This window comes from Anabrus simplex, chromosome 6, assembly GCF_040414725.1.
Source record: "Anabrus simplex isolate iqAnaSimp1 chromosome 6, ASM4041472v1, whole genome shotgun sequence".
NCBI lineage: Eukaryota > Metazoa > Arthropoda > Insecta > Orthoptera > Tettigoniidae > Anabrus > Anabrus simplex.
In genome coordinates, this window is record NC_090270.1 from 38,331,551 (window position 1) to 38,359,477 (window position 27,927).

The window sequence follows — 27,927 nt, forward strand, 5'->3', positions numbered from 1 at the left end:
TTGTAGTCGCATTAGTGAAGTCTTCTAATAATAATCAGTTTGGTTGGTATCAGGAACAAGTTGGGGAACACAACCACAAACAATTAGAACATCAGCTCTAGCTCTATGCTATTCTGCAGGAGAATATGCCTCCCCAGTTTGGTACAGGTCAGCTCATACGAAGCAGGTCGACATAGCTTTAAACGAAAGCTGCAGGATTATTACTGGATGTCTGAAACCTACACCCATTGAGAAGGTCCAACTTTTAGCTGGTATTGCTCCCGGTGAGATTCGTAGGGAGGTAGCAGCTAACAAAGAAAGGCTCCAGTCATCTTCTTCAGAAGCACATCCTCTCTATGGATACCACCCAGCCACACAGAGGCTAAAATCTAGGAAAAGTTTTCTCCGCACATCAGTTAACCTTGAGGGGAAAGCAGAGAATGCTAAAGTCACAATGTGGAAAGAAAGAATCCACCCCCTTTCCAACTGGATAGAGCCGAAGGAAAGTCTTCCATATGGACACCAGGAGAAGTGGACAGTATGGAAAGCCCTTAACAGACTCCGTACAGAAGTCAGCAGAACCAAAGTAAACTTGCGGAAGTGGGGCTTCTCAAGTGATTCATCAATTTGTGATTGCGGAGAGCAGCAGACGATCCAGCATCTATGTCAGTGTGTTTTATGTCCTTCAATGTGCACTATGAAAGACTTGAATGCAGCCTCCCCCAACGCTATTGACGTCGCCCAATACTGGGCAAGCATCATCTAGCTCTCGAATATTGTTGCTCTATCTGTGATTGTATAATAGACTTTTATATTTGTATAGTAGGAATGTAGATATCTTGTTGGTTTTTGTTAAATATCTGTAAGTAAAGTTGATACTTCTGACACGAATAAAGAAAGAAGTTTGGTTGGTGTACTCCGAAATTCTGACTTCATTTCTGTGAAATGAATTTATCCTGGTGTAAGTCAATGAGATAATTGGTTAAAGATTTTAGAGTATTTGTGAATATTTACTGAGGAATATTTGAATTATGACAGATTCTGGGGTGATTAATAACTATAACATGCATTAATTTGATTCAAGGCGAACTTAACCTTAATTGCACAAATTCCTAACCACGTGGAAAACTTCATATCATTGTATCTCGGAGTTGGCTTAATTGGACAGTGGAAGTATTGATTCATTTGTAGATATTTTGTAGATATTGTAGATAGTTCTTCTATCGAATATTTTCTGTAGTTAGATTGTAGAATTTAGTCATATTTGTAAATTATTAAAGATATTTGACTGTGTGAATTTTCAGAGATGTGTTACAGGCAGATATTGTGTGATCAATTATAATCTACGTTGCTGTCCGTATTTCAGCGTTGCTAAATTTTGGTTTTCTTTGAGAAGTAATATTTCGGTTCACTGGAAATGACAACTTAATGTTAAATATTCTTGTAATTAAATAATTGATAAGTTAGAACAGATATACCTGGTGTCCCGATTTAATTTTTTACTTTTCAAAAGCATATTCAAGAAAAATTAAATTGTAATAAATTTTATTGGTAAATTTCGAGGATGTATTTTCAATCAAAATTTTATCACAAGAACATTCAGTTCTGTGAATTTTTAAATGTTTTCTATTTCAAATTTTAAATTAAAATTTAATGTATTTTTCAGATTTGTTTGAGAATTTGTACCTCAACCACCTCGTTACTCCAGATTTAAATAATTAACTTGTTCAAAATTTATTAATAAAAATTTTAATTACTAATCAATTCCGTTAGAATAATTAGGGCAAATAATTTGCTTGTACCATGCCGTTTGTTCAGAATATTTTTGTTACGTCAAGAGTATTCATAAATTAATTTTAACGTTGTGATCATTCTCATAATCAGAGCCAGTCAGGATGGCAAGACATTTTTATTTTCTATGATTAAATGATGTAAATACTTCATATGATATCGATATTTTATTATTATTTCCGAACCTACTGTTGTTATCCCGCCACTTATGTTTACTCAGCCATTAACGTCAAGTCCTTACTGTGCACCCGTGGGGCGTCTCTTGCTCTCCACTGATACGGTCACAATATATTAGACTAAAGTTATTATTATATAGGGCAATGTTTAATGTAAATATGGAATGATGTTAGATCTCACTATTTGGGGAAGGTTGATTTTGATGTAACGCTGATGAAGGGAGTTAAGGCTCCCGAAACATGTACGTATAAAACAAGGTAAAAATCAAATACTGATAATATATTGACAGGGCGGATAAACAATCACCCATGTACATTATTGGCTAAATTTGACATGAAGAGATAGAATGATATGACACCATCTTAAGAGACACAGGATTTGTTCAGTTGGTTTTTGAGAAAAGTGTAGGCAGTAGGAATGGTAGGCGTAGATCAACTTATGACAAGCAGATTTGAGCAGATGTAGGATGCAGTAGTTACGTAGAAATGAAAAGGTTAGCACAGGATAGGGTGGCAACGAGAGCTGCATCAATCTAGTCTATGGACTCGTGACTAACAACAACATATAGATAGTATAAGTTAGTCCGCGTACAGTATCCGTTATTCCTAATTGTGGCATATAATTTCTAGTCAAATTTAATAGATTTGTTTAACAAAATTTCAGCATAAACAAAAATAATTATGGTATTTCCATTAGTATGTTATTCTAGCATTTCACTGTATTATTTCAATTGTTGATTTTTAAATTACAACAGCAGGTCGTCAAATTTAAGAACGAGCATTTATTCGGTGCATTATTGGAAAGCAATGATGCGCTTATTTCGCATTGCAAAATAAGACTTTTTGCCCATATAAAATTAAGAATATAAATACTCATGTCAACACTTAGAAATTACCTATTGAAACATCCTCAGATTACTCAAAAATGGTGCCCAGAATGATCTGAAATGGTTCTAAAATGCCTGGACCTTGAGAACTGAAGGGTAAAATAAGAGTTGAGACACTTAAGATTCATACACAAGCATTAAAAAAATTTACAGTTTTAAGCCTGTATAAAACACCATGAGAATCAGTTCTCTTTCTTCTTCTTCAAACCGAGCTTTATCAACAGAGATGTCACAGCAAAGAAGGGGTCTTGAAAAGTCCTTGGCCTCTTCCTCTTCAAGATTTTCCATTCAGGTGTAATGTCAGGAAGCTTACATTTGTTCACTTTGGCTTCCGAAACCACTTTGTGAGAAGCCTTCTTTTCCCGCTTGCTTCTCGAATTCTCTGAATCATAGAATTTCAGCAACATGCTTTTCACATTCTCAGTTTCAAGAATGGCCTGAAACAGAAGAAAATGCTCAACACTTTGCAACAAAAATAAAAGGTAGCTACTCAATAACAAAGTACATAAATCATACTGAACATGCAAAGAAATTAACCTACTGTGGCACTGAGCAGTAACTACAAGATCTTTTAGATTGTTGCTACTGTACCATGACGCTATTCCTAAAATATAAATATTAGTCAGATCGCATTAAATACAATGGCCGGCGATGGCATCAAACAGAGTAAATAATCATGCAAGGTCATAGAAATCCAGATTAGCAGGATAGCATAATACATAAAAACAATGGCAATTGTTAAGACGGACAAAAAAACTGAACTACTACTTTTTCGGCAATCCAAGTGTTCACACCTAACTCAGCCCAGATAATAAAAATATCTTATAATACAGCAGAAAGAAGAGGAAATACGGATCTGGAAACGTATTAAGGAGCGGAGTTAGCCAAATTAGCAATATCCAGTAGCAGAGAAGAAGTAAGAACACATTTTCTGGCGAAAAATACAACTGGGAGAAGAGTAGAACATTTTACGCCTACGCAATCGCCGCACGGAGAAGCGAAAGAGCAAAATTAAAGATCAACTATGAAATAGCCTGTAGAAAGGAAATAAACCTATACTGTCGTTAGTCAATTACGAAGCTAGCTGAGAAGATAATCGTATAAAAGAAATTGGCCAGATTAAATTATACAGGGCTAATATTTATTATCAATTGAAATATTGCTATAGAGAAGATTTCTCTAAGATGTATTGTCTGATCCAAATCATCTATTGTATTTGCATGAACGAGCCAAGAGTCATGGAGAAGTTCTAACTGCATAGCGGAAATGGATTACTCAGAGCCGCCCGACATAACCTAGGATGAGCCGAGAGACCAGATGACAACAGCCGAGCCGCTGCCAGTCCCGAGATTCGCTGGCAGTAACGATGCAATCTAGTCCATCCCAACGCCGCTGAAGAAATGATATAAGTTCGTTGTTATTTTAAGATATTTATGTAGTTTAGTAGAGTTAATCATGTTTCTTTTGAAAGTGTGAAATAATCTATGTGCCTGTTGTGATCAACGAAATCAACTCCTATGACATGCCTAGCCCTCACTATTAACATATGTGGTAGTCCGTGTATAATGAAATAAGTGACCGTAGTATAAATGAAAGATTTGATAACGTAGAAGAGCATTGCGAGAACGGCTGTAGTTCCCAAATCATAGCCTAGGTTAATACTGATGTCAGTAAAGAGTATATTAGAGGTTATATGTTGTATTAAATAAAGCTGTTTATGTAAGAGTAACTATATCAGATAGGGTAAAGGTCAGAAGCTATTAAGAAAAGATGGATCCTATGTTGTTATGAAGGGAAATAGAAGCAAATGATACGTCGAAGGAAATTTTTTGATACGTGGAGTTTATGCTAAGAAGAAATACGATATGAAGTGCAATATTCTAAGGTAGAAGAATTGAATGAAGTGAAATGTGGAATATGAAGTACGTCAAGAGGCATACGTCGTCGTAATTAAGAAGAAATGGAATATGTTAAGGAGTAATACACGTCAAACAGGATCATACTTACCCAAAAATATATCAGAAAGGAGAATAGGGATCCCATCACAATTCCAACGTACTCAAGATGAAATGAGATAATATATTGGATTGCAGTCACCTGGTAACCTCAATACTGTAGATAAACAATGTTATACTAGGTTATGATGATGGTTAATCATCTTGTACAGAGCTGTAATATTCATGATGAACCAAATCAGAGTTGAGAGTTATGAAATGACTTAGGCTAGTGGCATACAAGAGAGAATATGAGATGTAATGTAATATATCGTAGGTTATTGAAAGTTTTAATGCATCTCAACGGCACACACGCAGTAAATGAGGAAGATTTGACACATTTTAGTTTGTTCATGTTATGCATATATTGAAAGTATGAAATGTAGATATAATATTGAAATTAAATATAGCAGATTTTTAGCAGCCTAATTTGAGCTGCACGTTACAAGAAACTTATCCCATTTTCCGAAGCATAAATAATAAAGTCCATGATGATGTCCCATTTCAGATTAGATGATAAGAATGAATGTTAGTTGAAATCCAGTTCAGGAAATTGTATATTTGAAGTTAGATCATTTATAAGGCACTAATGTTGGAACATGTATGACACAAAGTCAATGTAAATATCATAGGAAATATTTCTAATTTCAAGTAAGAGATGTGTTTAAAAGGGTAGGCTATGCTGAGACATTACTTAAGAGATGTAAGAAAAGTAAAGAGTTTAATTTGAATAACCATATGCTGAAGATGACTAAGGTTTGGTTTTTTTTTTTTCATTCTTGGATTAATGTAGGATCAGCTGATCAGCAATATGTAGTTTTATAATAACCATTTGGAAATACTGTCATTTTTCTCTTCTGGTTTTGATGTTTACGCATTTCTATAGATACTTATTTGATAGTAAATAATATTAGTTTACGAAAATCTCGCTTGATTATAAGTATCAAAGTAGAATACGGTATTGTAGCCAAGATTTTCAATGACTGAATGCCATCACAGATGAGTCGGATGGAGATACCCATCGAGGAGGTAAAGAAGAAAAGTAATAAAGTGCTAGGTTGAAAATAAGTAGCCATGTCAATGCATCAAAGTTCTCTTTGGATCCCTCGATAAAAAAAGTTATTAAATTACATCGCAACTGCAAGAACCCCTGAGAAGCTGGTTGGAAATTTTTTACGTAGACCTACCTGGACGAAGGAAGGGCATACTACATAGCCCATGTTATTGGGCATGTTATCTTTCGACAAAGGACGTGACTGTATGTCATTATTATAGTGATGGACAGAGTACTAGTTAGTATCGCTGGAAGGATTGGAGAAAATAAATGCTGTTTGCACGTGGAGTGACTGATGAAGTAAAAGATGCATAGGACGAAGTAGTCTCTGAATATGGAATGAAGTTGTAAGCAAAGAACAATGAAGTAGTCATCACAACATGAAGATTAGACTAGATAAAGAAATAACAAAGAATACAGAGAATAACAGTTTTACATATGTGGAAGCATCGGTGAGGAAAGTGGGAGAAACAGAAGGGAAATAAACGAGACAGAACAGAAGACCCATGTTTCAAGTGTGTTTGTAGTGTGATTGCTGCCTGGGAGACAGATTACCTCCGATTGAGTAGAGATATTTCAGCCGCCTTGACAAAGAATATTGCAATGTATTTGGAGTGTTGCCAAACTGTATGGAATGTACAGACAACAACGCACTTTTTACAATCTTGTTTTATTCCAACTAATCACACATATCCTTTTTAAGAATAGGACTAGTTTTGACCGTCAGACTTGTGCCACACAAAGTTACTCTTATGTTGTACCTTCTGACGTGTTCTTTATCGATGCCATAGATTAATCTGACTGCTTTAGTATTCTCGAACTTGAAATGTAATTTGACAGATGGCAGCTCTTGTTATGAAAGACTGATGAAGCATTTCTTCCTTGCTATTCTTTGCTTCTTTTACTCTCTGAGAGAGAGGCAAGAATGACTGAAAGGATGGAGGCTTTGGGCTATGAGATGATTTTAATAGATTTCCAGTGTTCTCCCCAGGACCTTTTTAATGGGCGCACCGCCCGGCTGTTTTTACAGACCGCCCGGCTAACATAACCTAGATGTGTGCTAGTTACATTAATTGAACACATAGTTGAGTCATTGGTTGTTTCGAATTAAAATATAAATACTGTGAAACTATTTAAATGATAGAAATTCATTGTTATCAGCATAATTACATTAAAGTTTAAGTGTTTTGCTTCACTAAAACGTACCGTTGTGTGTGAGCGGCTCTTGGATCAGCGTAGAATCGCTGGCGAGCAATCGCCTCGATTCCGTATGACGTCACAAACCCGCACGGCACTCGACAGCAACGGAGTGGCCAAGCACGATGATACACTATTATGAACGAGCGGTAGAACACCAGAAGTTCAAAATTATCTGTCAGTACTTGAATTAATAACGATTGTAACGAATTCTATGCAATACAAATGGAAGAAATACATCATATAATATTGGCCAGGATCGTTAGAGACCATTATAAGAACGAGATGGTGATTGTGATATATTAGTAGCGTTATAAAACACAAAATTCTAACTGCATTCTCTCAATATATAAATACATTTACGAATCAATTGGAGAGGATTATCTGTTGCAGCAGCATTGTTAAAGTCATGCATCCCAATGTGATGCTTGGTACCGGCATTCTCCCAGTCACCTTGGTGAATACATTAACAGTGTTATACTGATAATAATAATGTTGTCTTTACGTACCAGTAACTACTTTGGATGGTTTTCGGAGACGCCTAGGTGCCGGAATTGTGTCCCATAGGAGTTCTTTTACATGCCAGTAAATCTACCGAGGCTGACATATTTGAGCACATTCAAGTACTACCGGACTGAGCCAGGATCGAGCCTGCCAAGTTGGGGCCAGAAGGCCAGATCCACAACAGTCTGAGCCGCTCAGCCGGGCAACAACATCACTAGCAGCTACACAGAAATTACCAACATTCAGTCCTTCCATACTTAATTTCATGAAGTTTTAACGCAAATACCACACTAATATTTGAGATTATCCTAAGTTAAGATTTAACCGAGTTTGGGGTTTTGTTCATTATTTTATTCTTGATTTGAAATGTATGTACTTCGCATATATTGAACCATATCATTGTCTTGGAGTCATTAAGATTTATTTTAAACACACTTCCTTCGTTACATCACGATTTCATTCCCGCTAGTTTTGTTGTTACAAGTAATTTTACGAACGGTCAGAGATACCGATGCGTATTCCCATGGACTCGATTCCGGCGCAGTGTTCATTTCCAGGCATAGAACTCAACTCTGAGACAGACTTTCTCGACTCCACTCCATCGCTAGCTTGTCACAACATTTTACCCAACGACATAAAATATATTATAGACTGCTATCTGCCGGTCATCTTTGAATCTACTTGAACTGCTGGCACCCATGACACTTACAGGCAAAACAAACGGCAGGTGTCATGGCAGAGTGGCTGTACTTGTACAGACACACACATTAAGTTCGATAGTCTTTATGTTTCATGCAATAAAATTGGCCTTAATTATGATTCTGTAGAAGTTATGTGATGACAGTGTTTAACGAATGTGAATAATCCGTTTGTGGTCATGCGACAGTAAGACTGTATTGGTTGAAAAGTGGCTACAGATTCCTGCTAAACAATAATATATCGTCGTTGCAGGGACAAAACCTCCTATGTGGTAATATTTTTGTAGATATACTGACCCGCAGCACATACATTATGAAGAGCGAGAATACCTTGACAATATGCACACGATATTGCACCTTAGATGACAGAACCTTACCGGCCAAAGTTCTATGCTAAATTTTTTCACATAGGAGGTTTTGTCCCGGCAGCGATGATATATATATTTCATATTTGCTTTACGTCAAACCGACACAGATAGGTCTTATGACAACGAAGGGATAGGAAAGGCCTAGGAGCGGGAAGGAACCGTTCGTGGCCTTAATTAAGATACAGCCCCGGCATTTGTCTGGTGTGAAAATGGGAAATCATTGAAAACATCTTCAGGGCTACCGACAGTGGGGTTCGAACCCACTATCTCCCGGATGCAAGTACACAGCTCCGCGCCCCTAACCGCACGGCTAACTCGCCCGGTTAACTCACCTGGTTAACAATAATATTTAAGGAAATAATGTTAAATGATCAATGTAAGTTGGGTACCTAAATAACAATTAAACTAGAAGTAGGCCTACATCATAAGGTGTATTGTAATAATGCAATATTAAATCCTTCTCTTTCCGTTGTAATCCTAGGAAGGGGGAGTGGTGGTGATTATTATTTTAAGAGGAAGTCAACTAGCCAACCATCCTCTATATAACACTAATCAGTGAGAGTCAGCGGATACCGTGTGTGTTAATCTACTGCCACAATCCACAGGGGGAGTTCAAAGAAAACCTTAAAGAAAAATAATGTGTCGTAATTAGAATGACCTATTGGATATGAAATTGGGTTTATGCTTATACCTAAAACAACTCGCAAATAGTTGTTCATACGTAGGGGCTACTTGTGAATTGTAACGTTAGCCCCTTTCTGATGGCGATTGGTGAAGTTAAATGCTGCTTATGACATGGGCATCTTCATAATAGAAAACGCGTTTTATTACGAATTAATGCGGTTCATATTCTTTCCAACCAAACGTCCGCCAGATTTGCTGCGCTTATTTCATTAAAAGTCCTATGATTATTAATTGTAACAATGTTTTCAAACAACGCCTGAATTGCTACCTATAAATGACTATTTTTGCAACAAAAAATAACCACATCTATTCATGAAATGATAATACGGCTAAGCTAAAGTGACATGCCCAGTATCGAAGTGTCTACTTCTCTTGCCTGCAACTGTCATGGCGGCCGTAGTTCACTGAGCTTCAGTCAGGGGCGCTGTAACGAATATGTTTAGCAGTCTATATCTTTCATGTCGATTTTACCAAATACTTCAATACAATATTTGGTATTGCGCATTTGCTATGGCGGCCATTTTGACGAAAAATATCGATTTACAATCGAATATGAAACATACGAATCGATAGAGTATGTGTTAGTGTTCAGTGTCACCAACTTAGTTGTTTTCGAAGCAAATCTGTTTGTTCGGTGTTCTTTTTGTTTCTTTAACATTTACTACTGCTAACAATGGACTTCGGTTGAATTATAGTTCCGATTTAATTACATTTTAACTATTGTTGTCAGTGTTTTCCATTTGTGCTTTACTTTCTAATTCTTCACGAATATTGGTATTATTTTCAATCTCTTGGTGGGAATCACCTAAATGAACTGCCCGTTTCATTTCTTCGTGTTTTTGACGCCAAATTCTGTGTTCTCAAAATGAGCAGAAAATCTCGTCAAACATCTACTCTTCTAAGTTTCTTTAAGAAAGAACCTAGTAAAAGTAATAATTCAACACCAGGAGAGATTTCCGAAAAGGACGTTGCTGGGGCCGGCTCATCTGGTGAAGTGGAAAGTATTCAAAATGAAAAACCACAAGTGAAGCATTCTTCTAAACACCGCTTATCGGGCATCAGCAATGACTGCTTTAAGCAATTTACGTGGTTACTTGTGAAAGAAAATGTTATGTTTTGTTCCACATGTATAAAATGTTCATTGAAGAAACCGACAAAGAAGGAAGTGACTTGAGTGACTATACCGTGTGCAAGACTTCGAAAGGAGAGTTTAGTTTACCATGAACAAAGCAAGCTGCATGCCGATTCTTGTTCAAACTTAAGTGAAAGACGTGCATTCGAAGAAACTGGATTTGGGCAAATAGGAAAATCAGTTCCTATTTTAAACAATTTACAGAGAGATGCTTTTCTCGGAGCCCTAAGATCAATGTATTGGTTGGCATAGAAAAATCAGTTTCTATTTTAAACAATTTACAGAGAGATGCTTTTCTCGGAGCCCTAAGATCAATGTATTGGTTGGCAAAAAAATGAGCTACCACACACTACATTATATGGAAAATTACTCAAACACTGTGAGGCTAAGGGTTGTACTTATCTAAAGCATCTTAATATTGGTGATAATGCTAATTATACTTCAGAAGAATAATGCAGGAGTTACTTGATGTTATAGCTTCAGAAATTAGATGTGAAATATTAAAGAACATACATTCAGCAGATTATTTAAATGTTCTGTGTGATGAAACTACGGATATTTCTGTACTGAAGCAACTTATTGTGTACATAAAAAATGGCAACCAACTTGAAAAAGAGGTTAATGTTAGTTTTGTGTCAACCTGCAACATCATTGATGGTAAAGCTGAGACCATAACAAATAAACTAACTGAAATCCTTGAAAATTTAGGGTAAAAAACTTGTAATTTGGTAGGTCTAGGATCTGATGGGGCAGCTGTCATGATTGGTAAGCAAAAGGGAGTAGCAATACTGCTAAGAGAGAAAACAAATGGACTCATGGTAAACTGTCACTGCATTAACCACAGATTGGTACTTGCTATTGCCCAGGCAGCAGCTGAAGTGCCTTATTTAGTGAAGTTTAATGACATTTTAAGACAACTCTTTCTTTTTTTCAAAATTCCTCAGTCAGGATGGCTGGTTTAACTGAAATCCAGAATATCATGGACAGCCCTCAAATTAAACTAAAATTGGCCAGTGATACTAGATGGTTGTCTCATGACTGCTGTACAGTCTGTAAGAAGATCTATGGTTAGTGGTGGTGTTGCACTTGAAAGAGAGGCCACTGAAAGGAATGATATTACAGCTGAAGGCTTAAGCAAGTTCATGAAGACATACAATTTCTTAGCTGCAGTTATGATACTTTCAGATATCTTACCTCTTCTGTGCACATTTTCTATAGCTTGGCAAACGCAAGATATTGACTTGACAGAAATTGAGCCAATCTTAGAAGCCACAAAACTCTGCGTCTTACAATTGAAAGACACTCCAGGAAATAATTTTCATAGTCTCAGTGAATGCTGGTGAATGGTCAGACTTCCACATCACTTATTCAGATGTCAATGTTGTGACCTTCAAGACAACAATTTATAACAAGTACATAGATACTGTTATCCAACATCTAGAAGACAGATTTCCAGATATCGATGGCTTACTTCTAAAACCTCGTATCTTCTAATGCACTTCCTATCCATTTTCTTCCTTACGACTGGCCACGCCTCGCAGCCACATATGGATGTACAGTCCATCAGAACAATTTTCGTTGTGTTCATTTTCCTATGCTGATGTGTAAAGGAAAATTAAAACAAGATCCTTGCAATACGGTATGATAAGGTCCATTTTCCTTTACACAGTAGCACAGGAAAATGTACACTAGGAAAAAGGTTCTAATGGACTGCATATAAATATGTGACTGGGAGACGTGACCAGTCTTAAGGATTATAATGGGTTGGAGGATCATTGAGACATACGAGGTTTTAGAAGTAAGCGGACGATATACCCATCATGTCCTGCTTTTCAAGAGTGTTTAATGCAAAAAGTCAAGATCAGAATGAAGCTTCTGAGTTGCTTCTTGATTTCTACTCTAAAATGGGAAGCCCTCCAGTCATAAATTACAATAGCGCTAAACTGGAATGGTCTGTTGCATCAAAAATGTTCCAAGGAGAGTCCTACATTGGATTAAGACCTAAACAAATAATGATGAAGTTTGCAACAACATGCGAGCTTAAGGAATCTTTTCCGAATTTAGCAAGACTAACTGCTATTGAACTGTCCATACCCTTGAGCACAGCTGAATGTGAAAGGGGATTTTCAGCTTTGAAGAGAGTTAAAACCTCTTTGAGGAAACGTATGAAGCAGAGCACACTCAACAATTTGATGCTGATTTCACTAGAGGGACCAGACTCAGCAGAATTCAATTATGTAAGAGCTGCAGACAACTGGGCCTCAAAGAAGAAAAGAAAAATCAACATATAAAATGTTATGCTAAAAGTAAATTTCAATTTTTTAATGGTACAAAAAGATACATCTTATTTTGTCTTGTTGGTGATAACAGTGAAATCAATTTTTCAGTTTATGTTTACCTCTCCGATATTATTGTTAATCCAAGCATGTGCCCCACCTATATCAACCAGAAGGGAATAAACAATTTCTTTATTGAAATGTTATCACTCATTTTTGAAATAGTATTCCTCCACCCGGCTACTTATTCCTGCCACCCGGTTGACAAAATTTTCTGGGGAGAACACTGGATTTCTACTGCTATTTTAAAAAGATTCCTTATTTTCCCTATATGATTGTCCGTCCTGAATCAATATTTATGATTAAATAGGATCTACAGATCCTATTTCTCAAGAATTCAGGTATTTATTTCTTTTGCCATTCTTGGCTTGCCGTAGTTATGCTGATCTTGCATGCCGAGATATTTTTGTTCTGTAGATATTTCATTTGCTGCAGATTTTTATATCTTTCATCTTCTCGTCTGTTTGTTGTGTATTTATGTAGGGACGGGAGATAACAAGGGTTCATGTGATCCGTGTGGATGATGTGTTTGGGTATGATTTTATTAGAGACCTTTTATCAATCTCTTCGGTTTCTATGTCTGGCTGGAGCCTATATTCTGAATATATGGTTTAACGCTAATGCTGTGCATTTCATGTTTGTCTTTACAGACGATATGAATGTGTTACATAGCGTGTGTGCTGAGATTTGATTATGTTGACGACTGGGTGAGCCTTGCCTATATTTCGGCAACCCAGGATTTTGATCTATGCATTTGGAACAAACCCACGAGCCTACGATTACTTTTGTCATGATGTTACGAGTCTCATCGTAACAAGTCTTGACATTATATCATTTATTCTACCTTGCTTATTTTGGTCTGCGTGCATGTGTGCGTTGATGTCGTACAATAGTCGGATGAGTGTTATTTTTAGTGTCTTACGGATGTTGCTTTATTTCTATTACTTGTTCATTTTTCTTACACTTGTTCTCAACTGTATATGCTTGTTTATTTGCCCATTTTCTAAATTTTTCCCTCAGTTCCATTTATTTCATTTAAGACATGTTTATTTACTTTCGTGACTATGGCAACTTCCTTAATCACAGTCTTCCTTGTTTATTCCTTTCATGACAGGTTTACTTTTCTGACATTTATTTCTGCTGGGATACAGTCTCCTAGGAGATTGATGCTATCTTTTTTCAAAACTGATTTCTACCCTTGTCCATTCCGATGCTATGATAGTATTCTTTTGATGTGAAATGTTTCTTTCACATATCATTAACGTTTTGTTCTGAGGAAAGAAATGCTTGGCATCAAATCTTAGTTATTTCTATCAAGAAAGGAAAGAAGTGAATTTTATTGTAATCACATTTCGCTCCGTTCCTGTGATGCGTATATTGAAATTCATAAGATCGGATTTTATGATTCAAGTGACCCAACTGTTCACAATGCCCTAAAACATTATGAATGTGAGTACCCTCTCTCCCTTTGTTTTCCCCTAAGTCTTTCTCATTTTCTTCTATTTACCACATATCAATAAACCTTATTTTATCCTCTTAATTGTTCTGTGTTGAGTTACATGCCCGTTTTATTGCTATTCTTTAGTTTAAGAGGCCCGAATTCAGTTCCTGGCAGTCTAGCCAGTTTCGACCGGTCCATGAGGGTTTGTTAGGTTGGTGGGCTGAGACTGTCATCTTCAGCTATTCATTTAGACAAATTAAACTAAAATACGGACACAATGAAATAAAATGGGGTTTGTAAACCCTGAAATCAAAATAAATGTTTTTTAAAATAATTAGAATATGTTCAAATTACAAGCAAAACAACCTGATAATGGTGATGGTACACTGTTCATCTCAAGGAACTAAATAATTCTACACACTGTGGAAGCTTCACTTCTAAGATATGTTCAAGAGGTTCAATATGGAGCACAGAAGTGCCATACAGGTGGAAACTGATTTTATAAAACACCTACTATGTTCCCACATTGACTAAAAGAGAACAGAGATAGCTATGTAAACCAAACCACACAACCACTTGCTTGGTACGAAGGCAGATCAAATATAAATGGGAATTTGAATGTACAGCTGCTGTTAGTAATAATTCTGCCAGGATGTTGGTTGGGGTGTCTGGAGAAGGAGTTTGCGTGCACAAACAACGGAGAGCTGGGCTGCTTCAGTACGCCATGAGTAAGCAAGAGGTGCACACGTGTTGTGCAACGCATAATCAAATTTCTTGCAAAAGAGGGCACCAAACATTCCGAAATTTTAAGAAGGCTCTGCACAGTTTGGGGAAGAAACGCCTTCACAGACTCTAGTGTGAGAGAGCTAAAAAATTTGTGGCAGGAAGAGAAGCTGTGGGAAATGAACTTCCTGAAAGGAGACTCCGGACAGCATCACTGCAGACAACATTGTTGCCATTCGTGATATTATTGAAGATCGGCGAATAAAAATTTCGCAATCTGTTTTACCGTAGGAATAAATTATGAAAGTATTCAAACTATCATCCGAGATAGTTCGGAATATGAATGTTCAGCCGGAGGATAGGATTGATATCACTCTAATGAACTTACCATATTTGTAGGGAATAAGACAGTTCGATTTGAGATTATACTCTCCCAAATAATGAAAATAAGGAAGATAATTCCAATAGAAGAGATAGTTGACCCTAGGCTTGAAACAACATTTCAAGATGTGTAACTGTCTGGATAATCAGAGTATCGACGTGGTATGCCAGCTAGTCCTAAGTTCAGAAAATTGTCTGCCAGGTGGGTTCCTCGTCTCCTGAACCAAGAACAAAAAACTTTATGCCAGGAAGTTTGTCAGAGACCCCTGCATCGCTATGAGGAGAAAGGAGAGAATTTCTTGCATCGTATTGTGACTTGTGATGAAGAATCATTACACCCCAGAGCCAACGCAAGCAAGCAAGCAAGCAAGCATGGGGTGGCAGCACAGAGACAAAGCAGGTCCCGTCAAGGCCAAAATGCCCATCTGCTGGAAAGGTGTTTGCAACCGTTTTCTGGGACTCCGCGGGTGTTTTGCTGTTGGATTTTCTTCACAAAGGAAAATTAATGCAGCCTATTACCGTCCTCTTTCAGATGAAGCAAAATCTATGTACTGCAACAAGTAAAGCTGGCAACCGATCCGAAACATTCTTCTCCACGACAATGCAAGGCAGCATACTGGCGCTTTAACGCGGGAAAAACTGGAGGAAATTCACTACACTCCTGGAACACAGTCCCTACAGTCCAGATTTATCGCCCTGCGAGTACCATTTGTTTGAACCACTCAAACAAGACGTAGGAGGACAGCGGTTCGATGATGCAAGTGTAAAACAGATCATGCGCAATGGGCTCCACACACGTCCATCTTATTTCTATCAGGACGACATAAAAGACTCACCAATCTGATTGAGAAAATGTATCGAAGGAAGGTCACTATGTAGAAAAGTGATCTACGTATGTTTTTGGTTAATGCAATGAATTTGAAAACATAATTCCCATTTATATTATATCTGCCCTCAAGCAAAAAATAGTATCAAGATGGAGATGAAGAGAGAAGGAAGTCAAACTGACTGGAAGAATACATAGGAGGTTAAAGAGAAGAGATATTTTTGCTAAAATTTACATTATGGGCACAAACTGATATGAATGCACACAGATATTTTTTTTTCCTAGTTGTTTTACGTCGCACCGACACAGATAGGTCTTACGGCGACGATGGGACAGGGAAGGGCTAGGAGTGGGAAGGAAGCGGCCGTGGCCTTAATTAAGGAACAGCCCAAGCATTTGCCTGGTGTGAAAATGGGAAACCACGGAAAACCAACCTACTATCTCCCGAATACTGGATACTGGCCGCACTTAAGCGACTGCAGCTATCGAGCTCGGTCAGATAATAAATAGAAAACACACTGAGTGAACCATCTAGTAATGAGAAGCCTGCAAATTGAACACATTGCAGGTTAGAGACACTCGCATAGAGCACTTATTGTTCCTTGCCAAAACTAGTACTGTTATAATAAGAGCCAGTGAAAAACCACCTTGTCCTGGGCATCAGGTGTGATGCCACACTGTTTCTGTAACTTTGCGCAAAAAGGCTTTCTGCCAATTGTGAAATGGAGGCAAGGGAAAACAGCTTCAGAATGTTACGAATTACTTAAGTGACCTGATTAGTGACTAAACATGGGGCTCATTCACCATGACAAACCTGCCCATCTGCTCTCCTGGTTCAATGGTTTTCGGCCAAGAACTAACTGACAACAGGTGTTGCATCCTCACCATTCATCCAAATTTGAACTCAAGACTTCTTCCAGTAACCAAAACCGAAAATGCAGTTGAAATGGCAACGATTTTAGACGGAGTAAATCAAATGAAAAAGCAGTGCGCTTTGAACACAGAGAAAATAACTTTCAGGAATGCTTACAAATGTTGCAGCACTACCGGACTATGTCCACTTTAAGGGTGTTAGGATCCAGTAACATTCAAGTTACAGAATGAACTAGGTTCCTGTGTGTCTGAACAGCCCACGTACTAAATATGGTATGCAACAAAACAAAACAAGCAACACTGAAATTATTGCTCATCTGATGTCTAGGTTTCCCTAGAAACAGAGTATTTATTTACACTGACCGAAAAAAAAAAAAAAAAAAGAAAAACAATACCGTACATATTTTACTCAATATTTAATGTTTGTTTGAAACCTTGTATAAATTAAATGTTACAGCATTTCAACAGTATGGCAAAGTATCAACTTAATTAGCCCATTTGAAAAGTTTCAGCGAAATAACTGATAAACAGTACAGATTTTTTTTTTTTTTTTTTTTGCTAGTGACTGCATCGCACCGACACAGATAGGTCTTATGGCAAAGATGGGATAGGAAAGGCCTAGGAGTTGGAAGGAAGTGGCCGTGGCCTTAAGGTACAGCCGCAGCATTTGCCTGGTGAGAAAATGGGGAAACCACGGAAAACCATCTTCAGGGCTGCCGACAGTGGAATTCGAACCCACAATCTCCCGGATGCAAGATCACAGCCGTGCGCCCCTAACCGCTCTGCCAATTCGCCCGGTAGTATTGATTGTGACAATCACAACATCAATATTGCCGTTTCCCCACTTTGGACAAGAATAATCAGAATCAGCTGTCTTAGGGTTCATTGCTGTGAATTCTCACATCCTGTATTTTTGTGGACAATACGGCTTGTCTACAAACAGCATCGCTTCCAAGTCAGGCATAATGGCTCTTTCACTGGAAAACAAAGCAAGGGCCGTGGCATTAGTGGAGGATGGGCGCATTATGTGCTGTGTAATCGATGTCATACACACGTCGTCTTCTAATGTGTACAGAACTGTTAAAAGGTAAAGAGGACAACATCTACACCAGGAGGCCGGGTTCTGGTCGTAGCAGAAGCACTACCGAGCGCGATGATCGCTTTCTCGTAATGCAAGTTCTTCGTGATCGACACAAAACACCTGTGGAGGCCAGAAATCATTTGCAGCAAGTACGGGGCATGAACATCAGCAAAACAACATTAAGGAGGTTGTACGAAGCGGATTTAAAGTCTGTCACAGGACGTCTGCTTACAGGTGAGCACCGTCCCTCTCTGATGAAATTCACCAACACCCACTGAAACTGGACTGTGAAGCAGTGGAGCTCAGTGTTGTTTACAGACAAATATTGATTCTGTTTGAAGGCACTTGATGGGAGAGAGCAGGGATAAGGTCCAAATTCGTGTTGGTGGACGATCAATAATCTTTATCAATTAATGCACTGAAACTTCTCAAATTGGCTAATTAACTTACGATACATTGCCATATTATTGTAAAGACGTTTGATTTCTACCCAGTTTCAAATTAAATTTTGTCTGAAATGCGTAGTGTTTTGCTTTTTTATTTTTTTTTGCCAGTGAGTATTTATTTATTGTAAATAGTATCCGACATATAGTAAATAGAGCGTTTTGTTGATGTCTGCAAGTATGGAGTTCACAACAGAGGTGTTTATCATGTAACACTATTTCCAGTCATATGGAGCAGGCTGTCAGAATGGGTCAAGTTAGCTTTACATTAAAGAATACGAGGAGAAATTTAATAAGAAGGCACCAAATAACAGAACAAGGTCTGTTAGAGGATCAGCCTTATGTTAACAAAAGAGAACAGGATGCCCAAAAACCATCACCACACATGAAAACCAAGGATGCTTTCTCCAACAGGTATTACAGTCCCTAACACAGTCTATGATGAACATCGCTGAAACTGAGCGATAGGTCTGTTTGGCGGTAATGTACAGAGACCTCATTATTACCCCATTCATGCAGGATTTGAGTTAATCTTACTCTGCGAGAAACTTATCCTTCCAACAATAATGGATACAGCAAGACTGAGCTACATTCCACACCGTGAAGGAGTCTCTTGCACTTCTGCAACGACACTGTGAGATCAATTTCTCATAGAACTCCATTGCTATGCCCTTCCTGCTCCCTGTATCTCACAGCCCCATATGTGTACATATGGGCTATGTTGAAGGAATCTATTTTCAAGACAGATGATCCACCTACAAATATTCCCGAATTATGAGAGATATTTTTTTTTACAGCAGAGTTTCTTCATCAACATGTTCGATAATCCTCAGAAAAGTTATGAGCAATCTGTGACAGTGGTACACATTTTAAACACATCCTGTATCAATGCAATTAAAGAACTGTTCAATGTCATTTGTTTTGCTGCATATGGTATACTGACACTCAATTGAAAACCAGGCTGTTTCATCTTGCAGTCATATCTATGTCAACCCACTGGCTCCCACTGTTGTCTGGAACAATGTCACCAGATCTGAGAAGGTGTAATGCTCTTGTAAGAGATTGTAAGACCTGAAGTATTCCTCAGCTAGCCATCTTAGATTACACACCACTCTCAGTCTCTAAAGGCTACTACCACAACAATCACCCCATCATGATGCTGCAGTGAAGACATCAACTTTATATTGGAAGAGTGGGAGGATTGCTGGAAAATCTCCAGACTTGCCCTTGCACAGCATCTTTATTGGAGAGCAAACTGCTAACAGATTCGAACTGCCATGCACAAGATTGACCAGACTGAACAGGATCAGGCCAAGTATGGAAGGTGCAGGGATTCTCTCTATAAATGGAACATCGTGCCATCAGACGATCACAGAGCCCCTCGTCAGACAATTCTCCACACTGGAAGAGAGTGTCGGCTTCAAGGTTATCCAGTTAGCAGGGAAGATTTCCTACTGGCAATAGCAGAAGCACTACAGTGGATTGAATAGCCAGATAATTACCATTAATGCCTGATGTGAATTCATATATTTTTTTATTGTATAGAGTGAAATTCATTAGCAAGTTCTTGGTCACCACGTTTTCCTGTTTAATAACACTCTTTTCTCAAGTCCCAATCCTACTAAATAGTTAATATATTCCCTGAATACCTTTTCTATTACTTCTTACAACGATCCAATTCTCGTTGTACTACAGTACACCACCGATTTTGCGAGACCGATTTAGCGTAAACCCACATTTAATGGAAGAAGTTTCTAGTCCCGAAAATTATTCCATAAGAACATTGCAATTTTATATTAGATTTGCAATAGAGCAAAACATGCATTTAACATTAAAGAAATGTTAAAATTCTCAAATATTTATTTCTATTTGTTTTGGTTATGAGACATTAAGAACCTACAAAAGACATCATAAGCTTGCTAAGGATGGTTCAAGGCAAGAGGAATTTAGAGCGCAGGCACTTAGGGCTGAAGTGAAATGCTGGACTGTGAAATACATCCAACCACAGCCACTGTAGTAGAAGAGAACCCCCCCGTTTCAATGACTGTTCTTATAACCCTCAAAAATTCCTATGTTGATCTAAGCAATATCCTTCACTTACAATGAGAGCCCTTTTACTGATTCATCCGTTATTACGGACAAATTGAGGCGTTAGCTTTTATCCGTTCTCAATATTCATAAACACTACTCCAGCGATTATATTGAACATGATCAATCATCTTCCGTATCAATTCCTTGCTACGCGCGAGTGAGTCGATCTTGAGCAAGACTGCTCACAACTGACAACTCTGACCGGTGTAAACAAACATCGGGATGACATCTTTCCGCAATAAGTACAATGACAGCAGTTTACTCCTTAGAAATAACGGCTGAAGTAAACATTCGCTTAATTTTAATATTATATATTGAAATAAAATAAGAATGTGTACTTCTTGAGATACAGCGGTGTGGATAACTAATTTCAGAGGTTGGGTTACGTACTTTCGCGTCTTGTTAAATTTCAGAAAGGCTGTTTCCATGTAAATTTATAGTGAAAATGTTATTCTAAAGGGAACTTCAAATACGTTTTCATAAGAAATGCGCAGTAAACCTAGGATATGAAAAATATGAAAAATAAATTTTCTCATAAGATTATTTTCAATACGGAGTCGCTACGATTTTCAGGATAGGCGACACCATTTGACGTAAGAAAATGGAAATGTTTGCCACAAGCCTCTGGAGTGATGCTACTACAAGTTTTAAGAATGAAACTTAACGAGTCTTTTGGAATTTGAAAATACGTGCTAATGAGCAAGCCGTTACTTAGAAAACATCCGGGAAAACGTTTCAACAAACTGATTGCTGTTTCATACAGATTTTTGTGTGTTTTTACGAAAGTTCATTATATTTCCCGACTCTTATGGAAAATCCTGTATAATTGGTATATTTCCCGACTAATGGAAAATCATGTATAATGTAGGAACCTTACACCGAAGCGGTTTTGCATTCACCGACAAAAGTCGATCAAAAAGAAGCACACACACACACCGTAACTACAGTACAGTGTGTAGGGTAGATATCTTCTTGCTTTATTGTTGCCACTGTGTATGATGGTACAATTTACGTTAATACGGGCGAAGTGCTCTGGAAAAGGTGTGCTTTTTACTGATACTTCAATTTAACATAAACCCCCATTTAAAGTTTAAAAAATCAGGTCCCTGTAAAAATGTTAAATAAGGGTTCAACTGTATTTGTTAGGGAACCAGGCTTTATTTGCATTTCATGATATAAATATAAAATTCGGTATCTGGAAAACATGCGAGGTTTCTTCTCATTCTTTGATACAGTAGTTTGACAGAAAATTATCTTAGTGTATTTAAGACTGTGTAGACAAACAATGAATCACTTGATAACTCTACCAATGTAGCTTCTCAAAGAATGAATGTGTGCAGGTTAAGAGTCACCGCATGCCTGGCCGGGAGAGAAAGTGGAAGTTTCATGCTATGAGTTACACAATGATTGTTTGAATTGGTCATCATGCCAGGGTTACTCTAAGCAGTTTAGGTTAGATGCAATGCCATTTTACGCCAATTCCCCCCCCTCTCGACTGGAAGCATAAAATGTCACAAACGTAAATCTCAGGATTCTAATACATTGTGAACACAGGAAATCTCAGAGGACCAACAAAAATATTTGCAAACAACGGGAGAGCGTTGAAGACAAACAAAAGCAGAAAAATGCAGTGAAACCTCGTTAGTTACGTTTCTGCAGGGGACGACGAAAAAAATAGTGTTAAGCGGGAAAACGTACCATTGAATATCCCATTAAAAACTATCCAACAGGGAGATGGTATCACCAAATATTAGTACAACATTTTACATTGTGTGTGTTGTGTGAAAAAGTCAAGAGAACAAATATCAATAATTCTCTACTGGAGCCTGTTAAAGTAACAAGAGACTTTTTTTTTGGTAGTTGCTTTACGTCGCACCAACACAGATAGGTCTTATGGCGACGATGGGACAGGGAAGGGCTAGGAGTGGTAAGGAAGCGGCCGTGGCCTTAATTAAGGTACAGCCCCAGCATTTGCCTGGTGTGAAAATGCGAAACCATGGAAAACCATTTTCAGGGCTGCCGACAGTGGGGTTCGAACCTACTATCTCCCGAATACTGGATACTGGCCGCACTTAAGCGACTACAGCTATCGAGCTCGGTAACAAGAGACTAATAAAAGATGTGAATGACATTATTTTGTCCTTGGACTCACAGAAGTAGGAACAGTACCTACATATTATAGCAGATCACTTTCTTCCTAAAACAATTGTATAATGAATTGTTAGTTGAAGCCTTAGGTTTCTGGCCGGTGGGTAACTAAACACTGTTTTCTGTTTGTCCGAGCATAAATTTCTCGCGAGGTTATACTCGCCATACGCGATTAAGCCCCTTCGGCCGCCATCTTGAACACGAAACTTTGGCATTGGTTCGCTATACATCTAATTTTTGATCTGATTTTGATATGCTCTATTGGTGGAAAAATATCTAATTCCCTCCATGGGAACTTAGAATTTCCATTTGGAATTCCTAGGCGGGCATTAATTTCATTGTGGAGTCTTATCTCCCGTATGCAGTTATCAGACTGTGCCTAATAAAAGGCTTCTGATAAGTTCACCTGCATACACCCCAGCATCAGTGGGTAGGGTCTGACACATCCCACTCTGAAGAGTCTAGTGTCAGACCTAAGACGAAATGCTGGTTAATAGAGCAAACGCCTGAAAAGCTATACATCTAATTTTTGATCTGATTTTGATATGCTCTATTGGTGGAAAAATATCTAATTCCCTCCATGGAAACTTAGAATTTCCACTTGCCGGTTAATAATAAAAACGTGCCACCTGTCAAACTAACCGTTTTTATTTTTGTATGAGTGGGACACCTCTTTACCGTTGCCAGCACCTTTACGTAACTTTTTAATGGAATAGGCCTACAGTAAATGGTAGCCTTATTACTTAACGGCACCCAAAAATGACCTGTCAAAGATCTACTATTGCTGCACTATAGAATTATTTTTACTTCAGCCGTACCACACTGATTTAAATCATCTTATCACAAGAACAGTTAGTGGCATTACCTTCAATTTATTGTGTTGAGTGGTAAAAAGAAGTGAAGTGATTTCTGTCGCGTGACAGCCTACTTAAGGACTAACAGGATAACAGTGAGAGGTTCAGTAGCGCGGTATATCTTGTGATAGATAGCCTGGCTATGGATAAGAAAAAGGTTGTGAAACCATTCACTGTAACTCGATCCGGGTATATATAACTTCTCCCTGCATATATTGACCGGTTCAACTCAGTTCATGGATGTTTACGATGACTAAACAGACCAATCTTGGCATAAAACATATGCCCACACAAATCACAATGAATGGATGGAGGAGGGCGGGGTTGTAATTGACGGGAGTTTTCTTGCTTGTCGCTTGATGTCTGCAGCATTCTTTTTCAAACAAGCCGACAGAGGTGGATATAGTGTTCCACCACAGTGAGCGATCCACAGCCTATTCTTCCCATGCCTGTATACCTATACTAGTTGTCTTCATGATGTGTTTCAGCTGGTTCTTAAAACTGAACAAAGTTCACCATGAAGAATTTGGCGGGGGAAGCCTGGTATTACCCATGCGGTGAACATGGCCTAACCATCTCAGTTGACGAGTGATTATTGTTGCCTCAATACTATTTAGCTGCGCTTTGTCAAGAACTGCCGTGTTGGTCAGATAATCCTCCCACTTAATATTCAAGATGAATCTCATTTTCTGTTGGTGGAAGCACTCCAAGTTTTTTGATATCACAGTGATAGAGGATCCAAGTTTCACAGCCATACAGCTGCGTGGAAATGGCAACTGCTTTGTACACCACGAGTTTGGCAAAAGGAGTAAGCTGTAGTAGGAATATCGCAAACACGCAAGTTTCAAACGATTGCAGTTTCATACCGATTTTAAGGTGCATGGGGTTTTTACCGACTTATGGAAAATTGGATATAACAACAATCCGTTATAGCGAGTAAATTTTTCGCCGTAATGGATTCTCGCTATAAGACTTCTACTGTAATTGTTTTAAACCCTTGATAATGAATAATTGTGTAACCGCAATGAAGTATGGCATAACTACATCCAATATTCAGCACTGGTGTGAAAAGAAAGTAGTTTAAAAATGTGTACTGTACAAAAAAATACACTGAATGGCCCGCAACAGAGACTGTTTAAAAGAAGTCAAAGATGAAATTGTGAACCATGTGCATAAAAAACGCAAGGGCGGAATGGTCATAAAACGGCACACACAACTCTTTGACCTTCAACATTTGTGTCTATTATACACTGCTATCCGCCGAAGCCAGACCACTCATTCTCTTTGAGCGAGATGTATGTCCAGCGACAGCCAGTTGTACCTTACGCTTTGTAAAAGTAACAGTTTTATACACAACAGGAATATTTTCATAATGGATAGTCCTACTGTAGAGATTTGATATTTAAAATCAGCGTTGTCAGTTATGTTTACGTATGGACAACAGTAGATTCACTTACTGTGTAGTGAGGAGATACTACTCTAGGGAGTAGTTGAGGACAGATCGACGTAGCTGCAACATTTAACTGACGAAATCTCTGGATTGGAAGATTTTAATAAAATTGAAGAGACACTAATTTTAATAAATTGATTGTATTTGTAGGTAACAGACAACTCTAAGATATTTTGAATGAGATCGTAAATAGAACAGTGTACTTTAATGCTGATTTATGACATTTTATTTATGCCACTTAGTATGTATTAACTAAAATGTTTAGAACTAAATATGCAGTAAAGGTTACAAGAGAATTTGTTAAGTATAAGATTGGTGTTTACTAATAAGTGAAAAAGTCCAAGAGATATTTGGCAGTGTGAGAAAAAAAACTGCTTAGGAAGAGAACAATAAGGTCCTCGAAACATGTACAGTATATATGTACTGACAAGGATGATTTTAAATATCAAATATGAACTCATTGTAATAAAGATTGTGGTCATTACGGACCATTATAGTATCAAAACAAAACGGTTGAACTCTTACTGTACACACACATGGAACGGATATTCCCGGCAAATTTTCAAAGGGTTCTCCTCAATATTATGATGCCAATTTTAAGTTAATGGTTATTAAACATGCAGAAATAAAGAATAATTGTGCAGCCGCAAGAAAATACGCTATAACTGAAACCAATGTTCGGTGCCGGAGTGAAGACGAATATAGTCTAAAATTGTGTACGGTACTGTACATGAAAGGCACTCAGTGGCCCGCAACAAGGATGCTTTAAGTCAAACATTAAATTGTGAGGTATGGGCGCAAAGAGTACAAGATCAGAATAGCCACAACACTAGATTCGATACAAATGCGGATTCACAAAGAAATTCCTTGAACTTCGAAACACAGTTTCAGATACCTCTAATGAAAATGATTTTTTTTTTTACTAGTGGCTTTAAGTCGCATGAAAACGATTAAGGAAGTAGGTAGGATGTACATGATACTTGTTTTTTTTTTTCTCAAATTAACTTTATAATTTGTTATAAATAAAATTATGAATTCACAAAGCACATTTTTAGGCTGATTTGAACTTTTTGAATGTTCATCTTGGATTTGGAGCAATATGGTAACTAGCACAAATACAATTTGAAATTTTGCAGTACACTGATTACTTTGAAGTACTTTAAAAGCAGTCTAACAAGAGAAAAATAAAATCAAATGAAAATAAAGGCTTACTGTTGCTTTCTGTGGGTCCTGTGCCAGCAACCAAAGAACTGTGCAGCAATTGCAAAAGATCGCACAAGATTTACCACACCATCCAGCCATCAGACGTAGAAGAACTTTGACAAGGTCATCCTGAATTAAGAAACAATTTGCATTATTACCCAAGTAAAACAAACTTAATTCTATACATTCAACAAATTAAATTAACTAACAAGGGAGAGTTGCAGAGTTGTTGCTGAAAATCTCAACAAAAATTTAAACCTAGAATGATAACGGTTCCATGCCAGTACAAAGGGCACTAGGAAAGTTTTGCGATGTGAGTGAACGCTTTAGACTTTTTCAAAATAATTTCCACCACACTCAATACACTTTTCCATATGCCGAAACAGGTCACTGGACCAACTCTGCCCCTTTTCTTCGGTTACATTTTCACACTCTTCATCCCATGCTGCTAGAAGCTCCTTGTCGGATGCAAAATGCCGCCCTTTCAGCTTCTGGGAAGAGTGCGAAGCCACATGGGGCAAGATCACGACTGTATGGAGGGTGATCAAGCACAGTCAACCGTGATCTGGCAAGAAAATCCATGGTTACATTAGCACGATGTGCTGGAGCATTGTCGTGATGCAAGAGCCAACTGTTGAGCCGAGACCTTGGACGGAGCTGCTTGAGTCAGGATGCCCCGTTTAGTGAAGAATATTGCAATCATCCTTTTCTTCACTGACCTTGACTTTCGCACAGTCACAGGAGTACCGTCATCTTCAAACACCTTGTTCTGGGATTTTGTTGGGACATTGTAATAAAGCCAAGTTTCGTCCCCTGTAACGATGCTATTGATGTTACGCTAAGTCCCATTTTCGAACCATTTTAGCATTGTTCGGCACCATTTCACTCAATGTTCCCTTTCTTCCTCTCAAAGTGAATGGGGCACCCAAAGGGAACAAACCTTTCTAACATGAAGATGGTCGTGTAGAATTGGATGAATAGCTCGTGCAGGGACATGGAGGGTCTCTTCTACTTGCCAATATGTCAACCGCCTCTCTTGCTGCAACATATTCCTCACAACTTCAATGTTTTCCTCAGTCACCGATTCAGACGTTCGCCCAGAACGAGGATTGTCTTCAACCCCAAAATTTCCCCTCTGGAACTCTTTGTACCACGAGCAAAATTGTAGCGGATAATTGCGCGATATTCACCTTTAGACCACACTAACATCTTAACTAGCTTTCAATCCCACTGCTTGGTAACAACTGGCCTGAAGGTCACGCCTTGCTGTCTTGTAGACCGGTTTTCACCCCTCTTTTCATCCCTCACCATAACAGGGGTGGCCAGCCAACTGTTTTGGCATATTGCAAAACTTTCCTAATGCCATTTATATGCATAAGATTTGCACCTGCCTTAGCTCCTATTGCAGCATTCGGAAGCTGGGTGCCAATAATGTACACAAATAACAGCTATCGCACTATTTACAATAGCAATATACTGTATGTTTGGGAACTTAGAAGTGACATGCAAACAAAAACAATACCTGGCTACTGGTTTGTATAGCTCAAATTGTTTCAGTCTCATGGTAGAGAATGCACATTGTAATACTACTTGTTTCACTGTAAAGTATGCAA

The 27,927-nt window shown here is 38.1% G+C and overlaps 1 protein-coding gene across 1 annotated transcript in view; it reads right to left on the minus strand.

Annotated features, from left to right (window-relative positions):
* Positions 1 to 1,627: 1,627 nt before the first annotated feature.
* The window catches only part of LOC136875848 (abnormal spindle-like microcephaly-associated protein homolog), a 277,845-nt gene continuing 251,545 nt past the window's right edge, over positions 1,628 to 27,927 (minus strand). Inside the window, exons 15-16 of the mRNA XM_068228216.1 lie at positions 26,324 to 26,443; positions 1,628 to 3,270 (exon numbers count right to left, since the gene is read on the minus strand). Coding sequence (XP_068084317.1) covers positions 3,016 to 3,270; positions 26,324 to 26,443 — 375 coding nt within the window. The 3' untranslated portion in view covers positions 1,628 to 3,015. The remainder of the gene's footprint in view (positions 3,271 to 26,323; positions 26,444 to 27,927) is intronic.